Source organism: Hippocampus bargibanti, linkage group LG09 (assembly GCF_051943395.1).
Source record: "Hippocampus bargibanti isolate YZ-2025 linkage group LG09, ASM5194339v1, whole genome shotgun sequence".
In the NCBI taxonomy this organism is placed as follows: domain Eukaryota; kingdom Metazoa; phylum Chordata; class Actinopteri; order Syngnathiformes; family Syngnathidae; genus Hippocampus; species Hippocampus bargibanti.
This window is the reverse complement of record NC_142742.1, coordinates 17,496,600-17,512,357: the sequence shown is the minus strand read 5'-3', so window position 1 is coordinate 17,512,357 and position 15,758 is coordinate 17,496,600. Positions and strand designations below refer to the sequence as shown.

General features: G+C 41.7%; 1 protein-coding gene across 1 annotated transcript; it reads left to right on the top strand.

The window, feature by feature from the left end:
• Positions 1-11,589: 11,589 nt before the first annotated feature.
• On the top strand, positions 11,590-15,040 carry LOC148893857 (delayed-rectifier potassium channel regulatory subunit KCNS3-like). Its single transcript, XM_089004554.1, has 2 exons — positions 11,590-11,699; positions 12,919-15,040. Exon 2 carries the CDS (start codon positions 12,974-12,976, stop codon positions 14,252-14,254), a length of 1,281 nt encoding a protein of 426 aa, XP_088860680.1. The 5' UTR covers positions 11,590-11,699; positions 12,919-12,973; the 3' UTR covers positions 14,255-15,040.
• Positions 15,041-15,758: the final 718 nt, after the last annotated feature.

The window sequence follows — 15,758 nt, the reverse complement described above, 5'->3', positions numbered from 1 at the left end:
AATGTAACCAAAATAGGACATAAGATAACTTACAACCTGTCACACAAAGAAGTGTTCTCAAGTAGAGATAGAAAATTAAGTAAATTGTGATTCAATCAATCTCACCTGCTATTAAATGAAAGAAAGTAATTGAGTTATCGCATGTGCACCCCGGGTGTCCAACCACAGTACAGTACTAGCATTCATATCAAATATTGCAGTTCAAATTATGCCTTTGAAATGTGACATATTGACCTCCTCTACTTATTTTAAAGGATGATATAAGAATTATTGTTGTTATCCCTCAATGAAAGTAGGTCTGATGGACACTACAACACATCTAGCTAACCAACCAGACAACCCTCATAATGTATTGTATTATATTGTATTGGATTAGCCTTTATTCGTCTCGCAGTGGAAACATTTAAATTTCACAGCAGCAAAGTCTTTGTGTTGTCATGTTATTTGTTATGAATCTTTTTTGTTCTTTTGACTTCAAGACGGCGCCGCGAGAGTGGCTGCCTTTCCAGCAGCCCTTGTATTTTGTTTTTCTACTTTCATTCCTTTCATAACTTTGCTGCTGTGAAATGTACATTTCTCCACTGCGAGACTTATAAAGGCAAATCCAATCCAATCCAAAGTGATGAAAGTACGAGGAAAGGAAAAGAACCAGTAAAAAAACAAAATACAGGACCTGGCAGCCAGTCTTGTGGCACCATCTTGAAGTAAAAAAAAAACACAACACAACACAAAAGACACAAACAGTCAATCAATCTTAACTCATTCGTTACCATTCCCAAATTTATTCGGGAATTGAAAAGTGTGACGTGTCGCGCCATTCCCAAATTTGTTTGGGTTTTTTTTTTTCTTATGGGGTGTGTCGATAAAGTGCTGGTCTGACCTCTGGCAGTGTCTTTCCCTTCCACGAGGGCGCAGCATTTGCATTTTGTCCATGTTAGGGCTTTGTTACAGCGTCAGCTGTTGTTACAGCACTGTATATAAATCAATATGTACAGTATATATTGTATATTTATTGTTGTATATTTATTTCAAGCTCATCTAACTCCGAACCCATACAACTTGGGAATTAACTCTTTTTTTCTGATGAAAGAAGAGAGTCTAAGGTTTCTAACGCTGTATTGAATGTTTATTTAGTCCTGAAACATAATATTCTGTGGGACTTGCAATTTGAGTGAGTACAAAGAACCGTAGTTCTCTGTTTCGATTGGAAGCACAGTAGAACACTTCCGTGAAGAGTGAAGACTCCACGTGTGAGCTGAATCGTTTTTTGTCTGAAAACGTCGGTTAGAAGATTCGCCTGCAGAAGAAGATGTCCGTGGTAAAAGTTTGAGCTGCGAAGTGAAAGGAGCAGCGTATCAAGCCTGAACAAAGACCCAAGGACTGCCACTGAACTCTTCGCTGCAAAGACCCCGCCATCTTAAAAGAGAAGCAGACGTTTCCCTACATCGGCACTGGCAAACAACATTCAGCAAGTTGATTTAATTATCACAAGTCGCAAATACTGAGTTTTGCATGTCTATATTTGCATTGCAATTTTGTGATATAATTATATAAGTCATTGTGATTTGCTATATTAACCTAGTTGATTGCAATTGTTTTATTAAGTATTGAAGTTTAGGTTTATAAGCTACAGTAAAGTCTCGTTATATCGATATCGGTTATATTGATAGTACTGCTTATTACGATACTATTTTCATTTCCCGTCAAATTTCTAGTCTTTTTATGTATAATTCGTTCCGTGTAGTACGATACATGATTATTACAATAATCGGTTACAACGGTGCCCTTTTTCATCTCCCGCCGGCCATTTTGCTCTGCTTATATCGATACAAAAGCAGCTTAAGCTGAATTGATATTTGCTCAGGGATTTCTATAAAGTACCACCATTATCAAAATCTGTATCGGTAACACCGTTGGTCACGTGACCAGCTTTCGTGTCTTGCTCTGTGTAGCAGAGCTGCAATAGCATCTTCGACATCATGGGGAAATGTAAGAATTGTGACCTCGCAGTAAAATTCAAGCCAAATATGCCCCAGCAGATTCACAGAATGATGAGGATGAAGAACCAACTGCATACACACCTATTCCAACGAAGATACAAGCATTGCAAAGTGTTATGGAAATACAATCTTACTTAGAGTCGAGAGAAAATGCATCAGATTGTTTAGAAATGTTAAACAATTTTGAATCTTTTGTGTTAAAAGGCGAAAAAGGGAAGCGGAAGCAGATGGAAGATTTTTTTAAGTACATACAGTATTGCAGAATAAGTAATGTAAACGTTGCAGTTTGTGTTGCAGTGTTCTGTACTGTACATGAATGCACTCGTTTTTTGCAACAATGTTTTTGGTTTTCTCTGCTGAAGCGTAATCATTTTGTATTGGTTGAATTTTAGGAAAGAAATACCTGTAATCATTAAAAAAGAAGAAAATTACATCCCATATTAAAGATCCCCCACTCACGTGACCAGCTTCCATGTTTCCCTCGAGCACTATCGGTGTAGCAGAGCTCACATCTTTCATTACTGCTGCAATAGCATTTGAAACATACTGTAGTCTTCTTATACTGTATGCAATTGTTCAACACCAATTTCAACCATGGGGAAACGTAAGAATTGTGACCGAAGTACAAGGCAATAGTGGCTGTCGAGGAGAATCCAACAAGGAGCAAATTCTCCATCGCGAAAGAGTTCGACGTGCCGCAGAATACTTTATCAACGTAAGTCATGTAAACGTTGCAGTTTTTGTTTTCCATACATGTATTTAATTGTGTTGTATTCAGATATTATTCGCTTGCAGTAATCACTATTTTTCATACAGTATGTACATGCTGGCATTCGTGGTTTCTCTCGTGTGTGTAGAACAATGTTGAGTGCTACTCAGAGTCAGTATTGCAAGAGTGCGTTATGAAAATAATAAATGACGTTTTTATTTAATGCATAAGTTTATTTTTCACTTCACTACAGTACAAACGCATGCTAGATACGCAATCCATGAACTCAAAGAGAAAATTACATGCCATACACTGTATTGCTGACTTTTAATGAAGGTCGGTGCAGGATCGCTTATATCGATAGTACGGTTATATCAATATTTTTTCTGACTCCCAAGAATATCAATATAATGAGACTCTACTGTAAATTGAAAATAGTATATCCACACCTGTATTTTGTGACACTACTGTACATTCAAAGTTAAAAAGGCTAAGCCTAAAGGTATATTTACAGAAAAGGGAGAATTTATTTACATTTCAACTTCATTTTGCTACAAAGTCAACATGTCACATGAAGGTGAAAGAGAGCAACCATATTTCTCAGAAGAGAGAAATGTAAGACCACATTTGCCTAAATCAGATTCCACACAGCCTAGGAGAAGTGAACGCACTCGCGCACAAACTGAAAAAGGACAAACATTTGTAGACAAGTTGAAAGATCTTCAGGCACACTTTAAAGGGACATATGAAAGGTGGAAACACAATATTAATTGACTAAAATGGCCATTAAATACAATGACGATTCTGACCTAATGGATACAATGAGCAGAATAAATACAGCTCAAGTTGTGATTGATGCTACTTACCAAAAAAAATCAAAGACACTACATCCAGAGCATCCAGATTCTGTCACGGTTTTGCGAGGTGGTAATGGCGGGTGCGGATCCCAAAAAGCAGGCAGGAGGGAGCAGGAGGGAGCAGGAGGTTGTTTGACAAATTGTATTAAAATAAAGGTCAGCAGGAACAAAATGTAAAACATCAAAATCATCTGAACAGAAAAAATACAAAGTATCAAAAGAAGACCAAAAGTAAAAGTCCGCCAAGGTTAAACAAACACATGCACAGCATACACAATGCATGCAACAAACAATGAACCGACACCGGGTGGTCGTGCCGGGAGTCATTTTAAGTGTCACTGATTAAAACGACCAGCACCTGCGAGGCTGCAGGCAGGGCTGACGTCGCTACCCGTTGGTCGCCAATCCGAACGTGGCAGTCCGCCACTGATCGGGACGACCAGCACCTGTGCAGGTGCAGGCGGGGCCGGCAGCGCCCCCCGTTGGTCGCCAACCAGATCATGACAGACTCAGAATTGCGTAGAAAGAATAACACATGCAAAGCACTCACCCAAACTGCCAATAAAAGGTCTCAGCAGTTCCTCAAAAGTAACAAGTCAGAAATGTCATCTTGGCCAAACAATGAATCAGTGTTTGAGACGACACTCTTCAATGTCTCCTTATCCGCACACACCATGAACTCTAAGCAGTCTTCATACGCATCCCAAGACGCAAGACAAGCTGCTCTCAGAGTCATGAAAGAAATTAGTGAACAAGAAGAAGAAATCCTAAGACTTCAGCTGCAAGATGAAACATGGAGAGCTGAAAACGAAGCAGAGAATGCAAAGAAAAGAGCTCTGTTAATTGCAGAAAGTGCTGATAGGAAAACAAAGCTAGAGTAGAAAATGAGAGAAGTTCAACTGTTAGAGGAACTCAAAAAAGCTCAGAGTAGCCAAAGCCAAGGTGACAGGTCTACAAGTGAGAGGTATCAAGTCTAAAACCAAGATCAAGCTCCTGGTAAGTTACACTCAGGAATACTTTCCAACGAACAGATCTCATATCCCCACTATTGAAACAGCAAGATCTTGGCCACACGTAGAGATGTCTGAAGAACTTAACTGTGAAGTTGGATTAATAATTGGCTATAATTGTTCACAAGCCCTAGCGCCTACAAATGCCATCCTTGGCGATGAAGATCATGCTTTTGTGCTCATGTCTAAAGTCGACCTTGCCTCCAGAATGAAAAGGTTTCTTCAGCCGTCATCGATGGACCACTCCTGTACGACTAAGAGCTTACACAGACATGTTCTTGCCTCCAGAACACAACACAAAGAACTTAAAGAACCAACTGGAAGACATAAAGCGGACAAGAAAGTCCTGAAAGGAGAGACCATTCTGAAGAAGCGAAGAAAGCTCTTGAAGAAGAACGTTCTCAAAAAGAGAAGAAGGTTGGAAAACTTCAAAAGAAAGATAAAGAGGTCAAGGTATCTTTAAAGCAAGTCAGGAAACCGCAAAAACAAGACAATGAGATCAAAGAACCTTTTCAGGAACCGAAGAAACATCTGAAGCAAGAGAAAAAAGTCAAGAAAACTGAGACAGAACTCAAAGAAATTTCTAACAAAGAAAAGGATGTTAAGAAACCTAAAAAGGGAGTTAAGATAGTCCAAGAATCAGTACAGAAAGAGATAGAAGAGTCAGTAAAATGGGACAATGTTGAGTTGAGCAAACCTTCCAAAGAACAACAAGGTCTGGAATCACTGAAAGAAGATGCTTAAAAACTACAAAAGAAACCACAGAGAGAAGAGAAACAAGACAAGACCCGTCCTCAAGAAATTGACAAAACTCTGAAGATGGAGAGTCTTGTCAAGGAACATCCTAAGGAAGTTTAGGAGCCCGCTTTGAAGGAGCAAGATACAAAGAGACACAAACAATTCCTGTGCTGTATTTTGTTTTTCTACTTTCATTCCTTTCATAACTTTGTTGCTGTGAAATGTAAATTTCTCCACTGCGAGACTAATAAAGGCAAATCCAATCCAATTACAACACAATAGAATCTCATCTCATCTCATTTTCCGTACCGCTTATTCCTCATTAGGGTCGCGGGGGTTGCTGGAGCCTATCTCAGCTGTCTTCGGGCACGAGGCGGGGGACACCCTGAATTGGTTGCCAGCCAATCGCAGGGCACACAAAGACGTACAACAGTCACTCTCACACTCACACCTAGGGACAATTTGGAGTGGTCAATCTGCCTGCCATGCATGTTTTTGAGAAAACCCACACGGGTCCGGGGAGAACATGCAAACTCCACACAGGGAGGCCGGACCGGGATGCGAACCAGCGACCTCTGCACTGTGAAGCTGGTGTGCTAACCACTCGACTACCGGGCCGCCCCACAATAGAATTAACAGAGTTAAACCTTTGGTCAGTGACACAGCATAAGACAACAACGGCAGAAGCACATTTCAGCCACATTATGTAGAGAGGGCTTCACACAAAACAGTTCTGTTGCTAGACACAGGGTAGAGAATGCACTCCAGTCTTTTTGTTTTGCTTTGTTTAAAAAAATATATGTGCATCGTAAAGGGTTCAAGAATCACTGTGTGATTGGTGGGAGTGTAACTGCAGCGGATACATTTGTTTATGATTGCTATCCCATAGTTGAACAGCAGATGGCTGTGCTTTATTTTCTTAACGTTGCGTTGGGCTGTTGTCACTTCCGGTAAAGTTTTACTTTCTGCACTTCATTATTTAAGTTTCATTTTACTGAGAAGATGGTGAGAATCGACATGCTTTATCGCTGTACTGTTAAGCAAGGAAAAGATAAAGGACAAAGACCAAAAACTTCTGTTTTGGACAAAAGCGGGCAAAGTGATTTGTACGATTTTATTGCATATGTTTTATTTCATTGATGTAAAGTCCAAATCTTCTTTTCCTTTCGGTTTTTCCCTTCAGGGGTCGCCACAGCGAATCAATGTCCTCCATCTATCCCGGTTTTGTGCATCCTCTTCTCTCACACCAGCTACCTTCATGTCCTCTCTGACCACATCCATAAACCTCCTCTTCGGTCTTCCTCTCGGTCTCCTGCCTGGCAGTTCAAGGCTCAGCATCCTTCTCCCGATATAGTCACTCTCTCTCCTCTGGACATATCCAAACCATCTCAGTCTGGCCTCTCCGTCTTTCTCTCCAAAGCCTCTAATATGAGTTGTCCCTCTAATGTACTCATTCCTGATCCTATCCAACCTGGTCACTCCCAAAGAAAACCTCAACATCTTCAGCTCTGCTACCTCCAGCTCTGCTTCCTGTCTTTTCTTCAGTGGCACTCTCTCCAGTCCAAACATCATGGCTGGTCTCACCACTGTTTTATACACTTTTCCTTTCATCCTAGCTGAAACCCTTCTATCACACATCACACCTGACATATTTCTCCAGCCGATCCAGCCTGCCTGGACACGCTTCTTCACCTCTTTTCCACACTCTCCATTGCACTGGACAATTGACCCCAAGTACTTAAAATCCTCCACCTTCTTTATCACTTCTACCTGTAGCATCACTCTTGCACTTGGATCCCTCTCATTCACACACATATATTCCGTCTTGCTGCGACTGATCTTCATTCCTCTCCTTTCCAGGGCATATCTCCACATATCTAGTTTCTCCGCCACCTGTTCCCCGTTCTCGCTACAGATCACAATGTCATCTGCAAACATCATGGTCCAAGGAGATTCTTGTCTAACATCGTCTGTCAGCCTGTCCATCACCATAGCAAACAAGAAGGGGCTCAGAGCTGATCCCTGGTGGAGTCCCACCTCCACCTTGAATTCCTCAGTCATACCGACAGCACACCTCACAACTGACTTGCAGTCATGATACATGTCTTGCACCGCTCTGACATACTTTTCCGTTACTCCAGACTTCCTCATGCAATGCCACAGCTCTTCTCCTGTCATACACTTTCTCCAGATCTACAAAGACACAATGCAATTCCTTCTGACCTTCTATGTACTTCTCTATCAGCATTCTTAAAGCAAACACTGCATCTGTACTATTTTTTGGCATGAAGCCATGCTGCTGCTCACAAATGTTCACTTCTGCTCTTAGTCTAGCTTCAACTACTCTTTCCCAGAGTTTCATTGTATGGCTCATCAACTTTATTCCTCTGTAGTTAGTACAACTCTCCACACCTCCTTTGTTCTTAAAAATAGCAACGAATACACTTCGTCTCCATTCTTCAGGCCAGTTCACCATCTAAGATCTTGTTGAATAACCCAGTCAGGAACACCACTGCCACCTCTCCAAGACACTTCCATTCCTCGATTGGTAAATCATCAGGCCTGAGTGCCTTTCCCCCATTCATCCTCTTCAGCGCCCTCCTCATTTCATCCTTGCTAATGCTTGCTACGTCTTGGTCCACAACTGTCACGTCTTCTACTCTTTGTTCCTTCTCATTTTCCTCATTCATTAATTCTTCAAAGTACTCTTTCCATCTTGCCATCACACTACTGGCACCTGTTAATACATTGCCATCTCTATCTTTAATCACCCGAACCTGCTGCAGGTCCTTACCATCTTTGTCTCTCTGTCTCGCCAGCCTGTAAAGATCAGTCTCACCTTCCTTACTGTCCAGCCGAGCATACAAGTCATCATAGGCCTCTTGTTTGGCCTTTGCCACCTTTACTTTAACCGTGCGCTGCATCTCCTTGTACTGCTGTCTACTCTCGTGTTCCACTTCTTCTTTGCTAACCTCCTTCTCTGTATACACTCCTGCACCTCCCCATTCCACCACCAAGTCTTCTTATCTACCTTTCTTCCACTCGATACACCAAGTACTTTCCGACCTGTGTCTCTGATTATGTTCGCTGTAGTTTGCCAGTCATCTGGAAGGACCTCTTGCCCACCCAGTGGTTGTCTTACCTCCTTCCTAAATGTCATGCAAAATCGTTTTTCAATTTCCACCATTGTGTCCTCACTTCAGCCTTTGGTTTCTTCATCTTCCTCACTGCCAGCGTCATCCTACACACCACCAACCTATGCGGTCTGGCTACACCCTCACCAACCACTACTTTGCAGTCATTGATGTAAAGTCCAAATGTTCATGTGTAAATAATAGCTATATATTTTATAATTGTTTGTAGTTCTATGGTGGTGGTGTCATTGGTGATTCAGCATGCAAGTGAAATCACATTAAATAATTAACCATAAGTACAAATAACCGGAGTCCTCTGTTTCGAATGGAAGCACAATAAGATTGGGATGAGGCTGGTCTGGTTAGGTAGGTGCTGTCGTTAAACCAAGTGTTGGTCTGGTTGAGTGATAACTTGGATTCCTCCTTTGAGATGTTTTAAAAATTGATGAAAATAATTAACATGGACGAATGGAGGTCAGCGTGTTATAAAATTGAGGTCACGTTGTCACTTTTCATACATCTAATCTGTATGACTGGTCTGGTTACATAGGTGGAGTAGTTTCACTGGGTGTTCATCTGGTTGGGGGATAACTAGGATTCTTTTCTTTACATGTTTTTACAAAAGTATTACCTGTACTGTAATATCTGTCGTGTTGTCAAATAAGTCTGTGTAAGCTCTCAGTCGTACAGGAGTGGTCCATAGATGAGAAGGTTTCTTCAGCCGTCATCTGTACAAATTTGAAGGTTTCGGACGTTTCGCCTCCTATCCAAGAGGCTTCGTCAGCGAACTAAAGTCTGTTGGGGGGAGCACAGGACCACTCCCTGTGACCTCACTGATTGTTCCTACATTCCTCACTAACGACTGGCCTATTTGCGCCACTCCCACCGGTATCACCTCATCAGCATTACGAATGTTGCCTAACCTGTTTTGCCTAAGCAGGCTATTGTATGAACGATCCAAAATGAACCTCACCCCACCAGACCGGTTTAATGAAGGATTTTGTTGTTTTATAAGACTCGCTTCTTTTACCCCCCTTTCAAACCATCTTTCGCTAAGATTTTAACCTCATTGTCGTCAAATGAGTGGTTGCTAGCTTTTAGGTGCAAATGTACCGCCGATTAGGCATAATGCAAGTGGGCCTCAATCGGCAAGGAACACTATAGCAGAGAGGATTTATTACATTTTCCGTGGCAATTGACGAGAGCACTGACATCACAGACGTGGCCCAACTGGCCATATTTATTCGAGGAGTTGATGAGACATTGACTGTTACTGAAGAGTTTCTTGAATTGGTGCCAATGATGGACACCACAACAGCCGAGGACATTTTCGGCTCTGTCGTTGCTGTATTGGATAGAGTTGGAGTGGACCGGTCCCGTGCTGTCAGCCTGGCTGCAGACGGGGTGTCATCCATGGTCGGAAAGAAAGCAGGTGTCGTGACAAAGTTCAAAGACAAAGTACAAGCCCTTAATGGAGGAGATCGTTTCTGGACATTTCACTGTATTTTGCATTGTGTTGCAAGTCGCAGAAAATGGAGCACGTCATGGAGGTGGTTGTTCTCACTGTAAATTTCATCCGGTCCAGAGGTCTGAACAATCATCAGTTTGACAAACTTCTCAGCGAGAGCAACATTACCCACAGCCTGCCATACCACACTTTAATGTTAGTCAGCAGCTTCAAAACAAAAGTTCTGTGATGGAATTCTCCTGTTCATACAACTCCATAAATTTTCAGTATGTATTGTATGTGTATGTATGTTTCATGTATGAAGTTTACAGATTTACAGGACAGGTGAACACTTTCCTCATTACACATTTAAAATCACTCTCCTTAGTTTGTAAGGTGTACGCAGGGATTACATTTAGATTTTATATGCGTATGTGTAAGTGGTTTAAAAATTCCCTTTCTTTAAAAGTCTACTTTAATCTTAAAAGTGCATTACTATACTTTTCAGTACCAATTAAAGTTTTGTTCCTTTGTACAATCAGTGGGATCAGTTGCAATGCATATTTGTGAATGATAAAAAATGATAAAAATTGCACATTTGTCTTAGGAAATATGAGGTGTTTCATGAAATGTTTTGTAAAAGGATAGTTCATTAAATGTCAACATATTCCGAATGTTCTTGTGCTTCTTTACACCAAAACAAAGGAAATACATGATATTTTTGCTAATTTTAGCAGAGTACGGTATAATTTTAATGGTCCGGCCCACTTGACATCTCCCTCGGCCGTATGTGGCCCGCGATGCGAAATGAGTTTGACACCCCTGGTTTAGAGAGTTAATGGCTTAGGGGAAGAATCTGTTTAAATGTCTGCTGGATTTGGTGCGCATGGATCGGTAGCGCTTGCCTGAGGGGAGTAGCTGGAAAAGGTGGTGTGCAGAGTGCGGAGGGTATGTGGCGTCACCGGTGCGCACCGCAGCTTTAAGCTTTAATGTCTTTCAATTCCTTGATCTCCTTGATGTGCGTCTCACCCTGACGCATATCACAGGCTTGGAAATGGTATAAAAGCAGCTGTTGTGGGACAGGGAGATTCAGACTCATCTCGGACTCAGACCCAGACAGACGCACCGCTCGCAGAGACCTGCTCAGCATCGCACGGAGTTTCACAGCACAACTTGCTCGACTCTACGCCACGATCAAGCTCTGCGCATCATCTGCCTGGAAGATCTGACAACGAACCTACTTACAAATAAAGAGAAACATCAAACTCTTTAGGTACAGTAGGATTTTCCGTGCCCTTGTTTGGAATCTTGCAGTGTGCAAGTCCTTGAGAGTGGGTAGGACAATGCCAATGATTTTTTTGCATCCAGCTCAACATGTCTGAATTGAGATCATATTTTCACTTTTCACAGGACTTTTATTGCAAGATGCAACAAACATCAGTTCTGGACCAGGTTGCTGTCTCTGTCTGTCTGTTTCTCTCTCTCTCTCTCTCTCTCTCTCTCTCTCTCTCTCTCTCTCTCTCTCTCTCTCTCTCTCTCTCTCTCTCTCTCTCTCTCTCTCTGCTTTTATACTTTGGGGGAATTTTGTCTGTTCATACCTCCACCTACTGTACAAGAGAATGTAACGTCCTTTGAAAGCAATGGCATTAACAGTAAGTCAGACTTAGGAAAGCGGAAAAAGTTATACACACGCGCGCAACAGACACTTGAGTTTTGCTTGGTGCTCAGTGAGACACAAACATCAAAACATTCTCATCACCGAAGTCAACCTGCAAAGGACACCTGCCCCTTTCAACATGCATGGGTAAGTTACCAATATTTTCACCTATTTAGTACTTTAGGGAGATGACCACGGAATATTTCTTGGCTTACCTTCATTCATTCTTTGGCACATACTTTTGTTTTGGCGGCATACATGTTTTAAATCTGACCTTGAAGCACCGTTTGCTGCAATATGAGTGTTTTTGCTACCAGGTAACTTAATCTATGCAAGACAATGTTCCTGTGCTTGGGATGGGTTATCTGTTAAAGAAACACCACCTTGTTTCCACACTATTAAAAGTAGTGCTCTCTTTGAATGATACAATTTCAGGGGGTCCAGAATTTGAGGACAATTTCAGTCTGGACCATTTCAAATAAAGAAACATGGATGCATGTTTATTGAAGTTATTTTGAGTTACCTGTAGCGATAGTAAAATTGATTTGTAAATGTAACTTTAAAACCCCAACCAGGTCTACATTGGCTCTTTCTCACGTTTAGCCCTCTTGAGGTGCAACTTCATACGACATAAAAGCATTCTTTTTTTTTAAACGATGATTTTGTTGCTTTGCGTTGATTGTAATGGTACAACATTTTTTTACACAGTTTACCCGGTGGTCTAATTGTCCTCACAGTGCAGAGTTCGTGGGTTCAATCCTCGCTCTGGACTCCCTGTGTGGAGTTTGCGTGCGTTTCCTCCAGTTTTCACCCACATTCCAAAAACATGCAAGGCAGGCTGATTGAAAACTCTAAATTGTCTCTATGTGTGAGAGTGAGCGCGGATGCTTGTTCACCTCAGTGTGCCCTGCGATTGGCGAGCAACCCATTCAGGGTGTCCGCTGCCCACAGCTTGAAGACTACTCTGATAGGCTCCAGTACCCCACCGCCAGCCTTGTGAGGATAAGCGGATCATTAAATAAATGAATAAATGAATAATGAACATATTTTAAACAACGCTTGATAAATAATTTTGTTGACATTTAAGGTAGACGACTCATATGGCATGATGGATTATCTGTCCACCCAGAAAATACAACTGCAAAAAATAAATGGTCTGTTTTAAGAAAATATGGTATTATAAATTGCATTGTTGTAACTACAGCTCTGGGATTGGTTGCCATAAAACTATGCAGAAGTGATCAGGCTGCATAACAGGATGTCACACTAACCTAAATGTTCAAAGAAAGCATGTGCGTGGGAATAATGACAGATCTGAAGATATAAAATTCACACTCAGTTTTTTCTGCACTGTTTGTGCATACAGGAAATCAGGCGTCTGACATTCTCCTCCAGAACGAGCAAGCAGCTTATATTGCAGGATGGTGTATGGGCCGATCTTTCATGGATGTGCTCCTGATGATTACTTCGTCATGGTCAACGTCGGAGGTTTCCGGCAAAGAATGGTGCCCAGCGTTCTCAAACGTTTCCCTGACACTCGCCTGGCACGTCTTCTTTATTGTCACTCCGAAGAAGCCATCCTGGAGCTCTGCGATGACTTTGTTGCAGCAGAAATGGAATACTATTTTGACCGCAATCCACTATTCTTCAGTTACATCCTCAACTTTTACTTGATGGGCAAAATACACCTGGCCGAGGGTTGGTGCTTCCTGTCCTTCCGCCAGGAGATCGAGTATTGGGGCATCCATGATCACTATCTGGACTTGTGCTGTTGTAACAAATTTCAAGAACTCCTGGATCAGACTGAGAACCTGGACTTGGATCGAGGTAGTGTAAATCTCCACGACTCATCAATGGAGGAGAAATCCGAAGTGGATTTGTTTGACGGCGCCTGGTGTGCGGATGTCCGTCTGAACATTTGGCTACGTATTGAGAATCCATCGTACTCGATTTTGGCCAAAGCGATGGCCGTCACGTCTATGAGCATGGTTCTGGTCTCCATTGCGGCCATGTGTGTCCAAAGCATGCCAGACTTCCGTCAAGTGGACCACAGCGACAGTGAAATTGAACATCCAGGGCTTGCCATCCTCGAGAACTTTTGTGTCTTCCTATTTTCCGCAGAGTTGCTCCTCCGTCTGGCGGTGGCTCCGTCAGCCAAGAAGTTCTTGTGCAGCCCTCTCAATCTTATTGACTTGATGTCCATAGCGGCTTGGGATTTAGGCCCAGTGGCCAAAGATGACAACTTGGAGCTGGGGAACGTGGATAAAGTGATGCAGATTTTGAGGCTGATGCGACTGTTCCGCATCCTCAAACTGGCCCGGCACTCAGCCGGCCTCCGCTCTCTCGGTGCTACGCTGCAACACAGCGGCCGTGAGGTGGGGCTCCTGACGCTTTTCTTATTTGTGGGAATTTCCATGTTCTCTGCCCTCATGTACTTCGTAGAAAATGAGGCCCCGGAGTTCGAGTTGCAGACCATTCCGATCGGCTGGTGGTGGGCCACTATCAGCATGACAACGGTGGGCTATGGGGACACCTTTCCTGTTACTCTCGCTGGGAAGCTCACAGGAACACTGTGTATTCTCTCTGGGCTGCTTATTGTGGCTTTGCCCATCACCACTATCTTCAATAAGTTCTCGAACTTCTACCAGAAACAAAAGAAAATTGATGGCTTTTCAAATCATCAACCAGCGACTGAATTCTAGGGTTCACAATGATCATGTGCCATATAATCCATTGCACCTTATGTTTCATTGAGATTGTGCCGACAAACCCTATATCTTAAATAAATTAATTATTCTGCATGATTGTAACATATGTCGCTGTTGGAATTTTAAACACAGCACAAAAAAAACTTAAAAAAAACATGATAAAACAACGCACTCTCAATTAGATTGGATTAGCCTTTATTAGTCTCGCAGTGGAGAAATTTACATTTCACAGCAGCAAAGTGATGAAAGGAAAAGGAAAATTGTTGGGTAAAAAATGTGATCAAAAATGGACCAACACAACTTTTTAGGTCATTCTGTAGCCACAAAGGGACATCTTTGTGGCATCTTTGTGCCGGTCCCAAGCCCGGATAAATACAGAGGGTTGTGTCAGGAAGGGCATCAGACGTAAAAGCTTGGCCAAAACAAACATGCGGATCAAACCTCTAAAGATGGAGGCCACTGATTTGCTGTGGCGACCCCTTCAAGAGAAAAGCCGAAAGGAAAAGAAGAAGAAGACTTAATTTATTTGGGTCATATATTTATACCACAAAACACAATATTTCTTTGCATTTGTACAAATAAAGGCCACTAAAATACACACACTACTATAGAAGGAAAAAGCTTACCAGAAGTTTTCTTAGTTTATCTTCAGTTTGCCGAACACTAAATGTTGCAAATCCCATTTTATCAGCAAGGAATAAGTGTTTGTTTTCTACCCATTAGTTTATTAGTAGTAGTAGTAATATTTTATTATAATACCCTGCTTTGTTTGTTTATGTATTAATGTACATGTTTATGGATGTACAGTATGTATGTATATATGTATGTGTGTATGTATATATATATATGTGTGTGTGTGTGTGTGTGTGTGTGTGTGTGTGTGTGTGTGTGTGTGTGTGTGTGTGTGTGTGTGTGTGCGCGTGTGCGTGTGTGTGTCTGTGTATGTGTGTGTGTGTGTGAGAGAGAGAGTGTATGTATATAATATATACATACACACATACATATATATAGTATATATGTATGTGTGTATATATAGTATATATGTATGTGTGTATGTATTCATTCATTCATTCATTCATTCAATGGAATAATAAATGATCACATTGCTTCATGAATATAAAATGAGAGCCTTTTTTTCCCATTATCAGTCAAACCAACTGTTTGAGTACTTCCTGTATGTACCCAGTGTCGATGTGGGAAACAGTTATTAACGACACGTCAACTTCGACATGTTTACGAAGCTGTCCAAGAAAGCATGTGCTACATTCCATCACCCTTGCTATATTCTCTTGCACTCACGTGTTATTGATCCGTCTTGTTTTGCCATAGTGGCCTTTGCTTTGTCAATCCAATTTCACTGTCCAGTAAATCCAAACAAAGGGCTGCTTATCAACTCCTTGCATACACACGTTTCTACACAAAAGGATAAATTCCCATCTGAAAAAGTCCCCTAACAAATGTGCAATTTATCGAGTTAAAAATACAGAGTTTTGTCAAT

Bases quoted from the DNA above. Each gene is read 5' to 3' on its own strand.
- LOC148893857 (XM_089004554.1), top strand. From the start codon at position 12,974: ATGGTGTATGGGCCGATCTTTCATGGATGTGCTCCTGATGATTACTTC.